The sequence below is a fragment of the Cebidichthys violaceus genome, unplaced genomic scaffold (genome assembly GCF_023349555.1).
Source record: "Cebidichthys violaceus isolate CVI_PGR_0920_01 unplaced genomic scaffold, fCebVio1.0.p SCAF_675, whole genome shotgun sequence".
Taxonomy (NCBI): Eukaryota; Metazoa; Chordata; class Actinopteri; order Perciformes; family Stichaeidae; genus Cebidichthys; species Cebidichthys violaceus.
Genome location: NW_027176900.1, coordinates 1 through 7,500, shown reverse-complemented (window position 1 = coordinate 7,500; position 7,500 = coordinate 1). Strand labels below are relative to the sequence as shown.

Here is a 7,500-nt window from a genome sequence, read left to right as displayed (position 1 = left end):
CGCGCGTTCTGTCTCCAGGGAACTCCAGCCAGGTGAGCGACGGGGCCGCGGCCGTGCTGATCGGCCGCAGGTCTGCGGTCGAGGTTCTGGGTCTGCCGGTCATGGGGGTCCTGAGGGCCAGTGCGGTGGTGGGGGTCCCCCCGGATGTTATGGGTATCGGACCAGCATTCGCCATCCCCGCAGCTCTGAAGCAGGCCGGTAAGGCGCGCGCGTGCGTACGTGCTTTTGTTTAATCTACTCTATATCTCAGAGGGAAATATTCTACTTTTTAGTGCACTGCATTTATTTGATCAACTTAAATTACTAGATTTGACAAATGGAGAGTACTACAAAATATTAACAAATAAAATGTATTTTAAAAGTATATAAATACATTTTTAAAAAGTCCCACATTTGTATTTATTTTTTGGTACATATAATACATTTTGATGCTAATACTTTTGTGCTTTTACTTCAGTTACATTTTGAATGCAGGACGTTTACGCCTAGTATTTCTACTTGTATTGAACAAAAAGATCAAAGTTCTTCTTCCACCACTGCCTCTCTGTTATATTTACAGTGTGCAGAACAGGAAGTGCTCTAAGTAGAGGTTCTGCTGTTGGTCAGAACCCCAGTAAATCTAGTTGTTAGTGTTGAATCGTCCGTATATAACAATAACCGGTCTATGGACAGGACTTGATGGAACTCTCGCTCCTCCCTCAGGACTAACTGTGGCCGACATCGACGTGTTTGAAATCAACGAGGCGTTTGCCAGTCAGGCGGTGTACTGCGTGGAGAAGCTGGGGATCCCGCTGGAGAAGGTGAACCCCAACGGGGGCGCCATCGCTCTGGGTCACCCGCTGGGCTGCACCGGAGCGCGTCAGGTGGTGACGCTGCTCAACGAGCTCAGACGCAGAGGCCGGAGGTTCGTCTCATAAAAATAAAAAAAAATTAAAAAAACCCCGCTCAGCCACCGCCGTTCTCCTTACCGACGCCTGCGTTTTTTGTCTCACCGCTCCTCTCTCTCTCTCTCGTGTGTCCGCAGGGCGTACGGCGTGGTGTCCATGTGCATCGGGACCGGGATGGGAGCGGCCGCGGTGTTCGAGTACCCCGGACCGTAGGAGCCCCATCAAGACCACGTCACTGTGATCAGAAGCCCCTTCAGTTTTTGACACCAGTTAACCTTTAGAAGAGACACTTCAAACAGCACCTGATTAAGTGCCTTTAGCTTTAAGTGCCAATCAAGCCACTGACTTGTCTTGCTTTGATTCTTCAATTAAAAACAGGTAAATGTTGCAGAGAGGATCCGATAGAAACGCTGCAGAAAACAGGTTTTTACTGTAAACTGTCATCAGAGTAGAAACAGAACCTTCTTTTACGCTGACGTGCCGTCAAATGGAAACAGCCTGAATGAACTGTTGATCAAGGCTTTATATTATTCCCACTCCAGTTGAAACGGTTTCATATTTAGCTGCAAAAATCAGGAATTTGTGCGAAGAGTAACATTTTCTGTGTGTCTGATGATATATGTGTACATTCTGTTTTGTCAAATCTAAAACGTTAATTATGTTTGTAAATGAATCTAAATCAACAGATAATGGGCCTCGTGTCAGAGCGTTTATGAGCGTTCCGAGTCCTTCAACATTCCTCATTTGGACCTAAATGTTGATTAAATGTGAATCTGACACACTGATAACAGCTGCAGCTCCTAAGTCTACTTGATCTGAATCCTGGAGGTCCTGGTTCCAAAAATATGAACTTCATCAGATTAAATTATTGATTTGATATGAAAGTATTACGGGACGATTGTGACTCGAGGAACTGCCGTGGCGTAGAGAGAAGACGTCTCTGTGTTGAACTACTATTAAATAACTTCCGGCTTTGTGAAAATAAAACATTTCAACATGATGTGATGCAGTGGATTCAGTTTTTACTCCAATAAATGTGCTTGATTCCTCGTCTCGTGGTCTTTTGTCCTCTACAAACAGTCCGTCTGTGATTGTAGGAGGAACCAGAGTCTCGGTCCTACATGAACTTCTGTTTCTTCCGAGCCTGAAATTGCTCCGTTTTGCTTTTGATGGACTTGATGAGCAGAGACAAACTGGGGTCCATCGGTTTCTTCGAGGTGCCCTCATCAGCCGCAGCGCTAGAGTCATTGTCCCGTTTCCCCGTCTCGGTGCTCGGCGCCTCCTCCTCCTCCGTCCGCCGCCGCCGCTCCTCCTCCTCCTCCCCTCTTCTGCGCTGCTTCTCAGCCAGGATGCTCTGCGTGGCTTTGGTCTTCTTGTAGTTGGGGTGGGACGGGTCCAGGTTGAACAGGTGGGAGGTGAACATGGCCTGGAAACGAGCGTCTTTAACGTCCACCTGGACACGGAGACGGACGGGAGCGGGTTTGTAACGGAAGGACACGGATCAGGAAGCATTTAAATCAATATAATTAAATGGAACGTGATCGTTGCACAGACCTGGAACTCGTCTCCCTCCGGCGGCTCCTCGCCCTTCTTCAGCAGCTTCTTCCTCTTCTTCTTGCTCAGGTTCTGCTGCTCCACGATCTTGTCGTAGTTGAAGTGTTTGTGTTTGGCTTCGTTGCCGTCGTCCTCCATCAGCAGAGTCATCTCGGCCTGCGCACACAAACACAAACAGGGTTCAGAGGAGGTCGGCTCCACAGCTTTGGTGATTTTTTTTTTTGGGGGACTGAACTCTGACCTTTTGCTTCTCCAGCTCCTCTTCCTCCTCAGCTGTCCGCTCCTCTTCCTCCTGCTTCTTCTTCTTCTTCCCCCCCTTCTGTTTCTTCTTCGTGTCTGCAAACACAGCAGACAACACTGATCGTTACCAACTTATAATGAGCAAAGATCAAGAATGAGTTTTCATGTTCAAGCACAGCTCCATCTCGTCAAACGGTAAATAAAAGGAAATAATTCCCGTTTTATTGTTGAACCACAGAAATGAAACGAGTTTCCTTTTTTCAGTCATATATTAAAGCTAAAAAAAAAACGTACATCATTTTATTAGTATGAAACACTATATTCAGTCTAGTTTACAACATGTAAATGTTGAAGATTAACTTCAGTTAATAATTTTAACAATTTACAGAAACAGTTACACTTTGTATATAGAAACTGTGTATTCTTTTCCATTGTTGTTTTATTATATTATTGTATGTACATTATAGTTAAATGTGTGTTTTTGTGTCTGTTTCTGTCTCTCAGTAAATTGTTCTTGGATTGTGATTGACTGTTATTTCCACACTGAGGTGTTGGACAATGACTAGAGACTGAGATCGACCGAGTCATCGACGGCATCGGTCACCTGTAGCGGCGAGCTCCTCGGCGAAGAAGGGGTCACTGAGATCCACGTCTGGAGGAAGGTCTTCATCACTGAGCTCCTCCTCATCCTCATCCTCACCCTGGTGCAAAAGAAAATAGACACCGGATTATTGAGGCCGTACAGGGATCCGTACAATAAACAAATCATTTAGAAACCTGCTCGTTTCTGAGATACGGTGAGGATTTAACCGAGTGCTTGTGGGAACATCTCACAACATCTGGTTCCTCTTACCTCTTTGCCTTGAGACTTCTTCTGCTTCTTCCGGTCTTTCTTCTTCTGCAGGAACCCCTCCCAGGGCGTCAGCTTCTCCTTTCCCTCCAGCTTCTTCTTCACCAGCTGCTCCGTCGTCTCCTTCAGTCCTGCAGACGGACACAAATGCACAATTAATAAGACCACCTAGAGCTCAAAAGCTGCTGCTAACTGAGGACGTCCACCACCGTTCATAGCCATAGACACCCTGTGTCCTAACAGCTTTGATGGAAGCTCGTACCTGGCACCCAGGTGATCTCCATCTCCATGTCCTCGTGCAGCTTCCTCTCCTTCACCTGGATGCCTTTCAGCAGCTCTCTGTACTTGGAGATCTGCTGCTCGCCTTTCTTCTTCTTCTTCTCTTCCTTCTGCGGCTTCTTCTCCACGACGGGCTCCTCTGTCCGTTTAGCTACAACAGGAACAACAAGACAAAGAATTTAAACCGCCACCACACACACACACACACACACACACACACACACACACACACACACACACACACACACACACACACACACACACACACACACACACACACACACACACACACGTTTGAATGCGTCTCGAGTGGCCAGTCTCACCCTCTGCTGTCGCGTCGTCTTCTTCACTCTCCTGCTCTCCAAACACAAAGCCTCCTTCTTCACCCTCCTCCTCCTCCTCTTCGCTGGAGGAGGCCAGGTAGGCGTTGAAGTCCATGGCCAGCAGCTCGTCCTTGTTGAACTTCCTGTTCAGGGCGGTCACTCGCTCGTTGTCCGTCTCGTCCCACGTCAGCTGCACCTGATTGGTTAAAGACAGACTCACTCACATTAGTCTCACGGTGCTGCTGTTTGTCTTTATAACAAGAGAAATGAAATCATTGATGCATTAATGTGTTCATCACTTTAACGCTGCAGCGGGTAGAGGTGGAGATTATTTGAATTATTTTTTAAAAGTACAATATTTGTCTCCTAAAGTTTGTCAAAGTATAAAGTAGTATAAAATGGAAATACTCAAGTACAAGAAGATGAAAATTTGCACTTTATTAACATTTGCGTGTGACTTTTACTGACAGTATTTCACTGACAGTGAAGTAACTTCTTCCCACCTTTGACGTTGCGTTTGCAGAGGAGGTGAACAGTTTGGGCGTGTAGGCCGAGAGGTTCACGTCCGTCGCCACGTCTCGGGGCTCCTCGTCAAACGTGACGTCATCAGGAATAAACCTGTTAAAAAAAAAAAAAAAACAGGATTGATAGTAAATGTAAATATGAGCTTTCCCAGAATAGTTCCAGGGAGTCAGTGTTGTTTTCTTTGTCCTCTCACCGGAGGTCCAGGACGGAGCAGCTGCTCTCGTACTCGTAGCCGTCACACTCCTGGTAGACTTTAGCGGCGGTGTCGGCCGAGTCGCACTCCACCACGGCGTAGAAATACTTCAGACGCTTGAACTGGTAGTCACGCATCTTCTCCCTGTAACCCCTGAGAGAGAGAGAGAGAGAGAGAGAGAGAGAGAGAGAGAGAGAGACAGAGAGAGAGAGAAACAGAGAGAGACAGAGAGAGAGGGGGAGGGAGAGAGAGAGGGGGAGGGAGAGAGAGAGACACAGAGAGAGAGAGAGAGAGACAGTGAGATAGAGACAGTGAGACAGAGACAGTGAGATAGACAGTGAGACAGAGAGAGAGAGAGAGAGAGAGACAGAGACAGTGAGATAGACAGTGAGAGAGATAGAGACAGTGAGACAGAGAGATAGAGACAGTGAGAGAGAGAGAGACAGAGAGAGAGAGAGAGACAGTGAGATAGAGAGATAGAGACAGTGAGACAGAGAGAGAGAGACAGTGAGAGAGAGAGAGACAGAGAGAGAGAGAGAGACAGTGAGATAGAGAGATAGAGACAGTGAGACAGAGAGAGACAGTGAGATAGAGACAGTGAGACAGAGAGATAAAGACAGTGAGATAGACAGTGAGACAAAGAGAGAGAGAGAGAGAGAGAGAGACAGAGAGAGAGAGAGATAGAGAGAGAGAGAGATAGAGACAGTGAGACAGACGCTTCAGTGGGGCGACTTTAAAACCTTTAGAGAGTAAAACGTTGTGTGGCCAGGTGGGTTTGTGTGATTCCTGTGAACTGACTCATAGAAACACATTGTTTTGTTGTTGTTTACAACGTGACGGTGAAAGCGTTAGTCCTCCTAAGAGACAAAAACTAGCTGCGTCTTACTTCTCCTCCTCGTTGTCGTCCTCCGAGTCGTCGGGCAGAGCTCTCAGCTCCAGCGGTCCCTGAGTCTCCTCCGCCTTCAGCCTGTCCTTCCCGAACTCTGACGGGTAGACCTAAGACAATACCCAGAATGCACTGCTGTTTATCGCCCTTACAGACACCCGTCAGCCGTTTGGTACCAAATCGACAGGCTTTACCTTCACAGACAGCACGGCTCCTCCTTTAGGTATGAAGGAGTTGAGCAGCGCCAGCAGGTCTTTGGCTTTGATCCGGTCCCAGTCCATGTTGCAGACGGCCAGCCGGGCAGAAACCTGACACCCGGACATTCAGAAAACACAAGCGCAGTTAAAGGTTTTTTCCCGTTCAGGTGAAGCAGAACGTCCTCTTCCAGCAGGCGCCGCCCTCACCTCGTCGCTTCGCCGGGCGTCTTTGGCCAGCTCCCCCCAGTCGTGCTCGATATCCTCTTCCTCTTTCTTCAGGATGGCGTCCACATCGTCGTCGTCGTCGTCTTCATCCGAGCTGGTCTCTATGTTTCCTTTACCTCTCGCCAGATCCGGTTCGCTGTCGCTGTCCTCGTCTGAATCCAGCCCGGACTCCTCCTCCAAATCGGAGCCACTCCCCACATCGCTCTCTTCTTCTGCATCATCGTCATCATCGTCTTCGTCTTCACTGTCGTCTGTCACACTGTCTCCCAGGTCATCATCATCCTCCTCCTCCTCTGCAGATTTCTTCCCCTCATCCTTTTTATCTTCTGCTTAAAATAATAAAATGCACCAAAGAAAAAGGTTTAATTTTTATTCGTACGCTCTGATATCACTGACAGCTGACTTCTACTCACCCTCTTCAACCACCCTGACGCCTCCTTCAGTCTCTCTTCTCTGCGCTGCTTCTCCTCTCTTGGCCTCTCCGTCACTCTTCACCAGCTTCTCCTTCCCTTTGTTCTTCTTCTTGCCCTCTGCTGACTTCTTGCTCTTTTTGTCCTCGTCTTCGTCCTCCGAGTCAGAGAGTTGGTAGAAGCGCTTCAGGTCCTCCGCGGAGGTCTGGTGGACGGGCCGGCCTCGTTTGTCCACCGTGTTCTTCACCTTGAAGCGGTCGTCGTGGAACATGGACTGGAAGCGCTTGTCGATCTTGATTTTGCGTTCCCTCTCGGGCATTTCCCAGAATCTGGGATCCTTCTGTACCCGGAGGAAGCGGTCGTCGCCGTCCTGCTTCTTTTTGGACGACATGGTGGCGAACTTCAAGTGTCACCTGACAGACAAAAACGGGACACGTGGTTAGGTTACATGGACAACAAGCACTGAGCCTCTCTCTCTCTTATCATGTGCATCTCGATTCCACGTCACTGTTGATCCTTTACTCAGCCCCTCATGGACTTCAGCTGTTAAACCCACTGTACACGACCTCCACAACACCAAAGAGCAGACAAGCTTGTGTTGATATAATATTTAAGAATTGAGAACTACATACATACATACTTAAAGACTTATACTTGTAGTGGAGTATAAGACTGCTTAACTGTTTTCCAATGAATCGCCTAAACAGTTCAGTTTAAGTACATTTTATAAAGCGTTGAAACATAACAGCTTACAGCTCAACGTTACTCTCTCTGAGCCTGTAACGTTAAATGAGTTGTTACGTTACTGGACCACATAGTGAGTATATAGTGACCGACAGAAAACATCCCATTCACTGGGAGAACTGTTGAGCCGTTTGCAACCCTGTTAAGTTTAAATAACGTGTTGTCAGAAATCCTCCGCTGTGGTTCA

General features: G+C 47.6%; 2 protein-coding genes across 3 annotated transcripts in view; one reads left to right on the top strand and one right to left on the bottom strand.

The window, feature by feature from the left end:
• Nucleotides 1-1,887, top strand: part of LOC137890671 (3-ketoacyl-CoA thiolase B, peroxisomal-like) — a 5,731-nt gene extending 3,844 nt beyond the window's left edge. The window contains exons 9-11 of the mRNA XM_068734834.1: nt 19-198; nt 703-904; nt 1,025-1,887. Coding sequence (XP_068590935.1) covers nt 19-198; nt 703-904; nt 1,025-1,100 — 458 coding nt within the window. The 3' untranslated portion in view covers nt 1,101-1,887. The remainder of the gene's footprint in view (nt 1-18; nt 199-702; nt 905-1,024) is intronic.
• LOC137890670 (ESF1 homolog) lies at nt 1,393-6,978 on the bottom strand. Of its 2 annotated transcripts, none has more exons than XM_068734832.1 (13): nt 6,573-6,978; nt 6,142-6,488; nt 5,932-6,045; nt 5,738-5,847; nt 4,852-5,004; nt 4,637-4,751; nt 4,134-4,329; nt 3,794-3,961; nt 3,535-3,662; nt 3,286-3,382; nt 2,683-2,777; nt 2,442-2,597; nt 1,393-2,340 (listed from the first exon to the last, which is right to left on the bottom strand). In XM_068734832.1, exons 1-13 carry the CDS (start codon nt 6,958-6,960, stop codon nt 2,005-2,007), a joined length of 2,403 nt encoding a protein of 800 aa, XP_068590933.1. In that variant the 5' UTR covers nt 6,961-6,978; the 3' UTR covers nt 1,393-2,004. The 2 variants fall into 2 exon arrangements, with proteins under 2 accessions (XP_068590933.1, XP_068590934.1); XM_068734833.1 differs by having other exon boundaries at nt 6,142-6,485.
• Nucleotides 6,979-7,500: the final 522 nt, after the last annotated feature.

Bases quoted from the DNA above. Each gene is read 5' to 3' on its own strand.
- LOC137890670 (XM_068734832.1), bottom strand. From the start codon at position 6,960: ATGTCGTCCAAAAAGAAGCAGGACGGCGACGACCGCTTCCTCCGGGTA. The intron at 4,330-4,636 runs GTGGGAAGAAGT...TTAACCAATCAG, and splicing joins CTGCAAACGCAACGTCAAAG to GTGCAGCTGACGTGGGACGA. The intron at 3,962-4,133 runs GTGAGACTGGCC...TTCCTGTTGTAG, and splicing joins AGACGACGCGACAGCAGAGG to CTAAACGGACAGAGGAGCCC.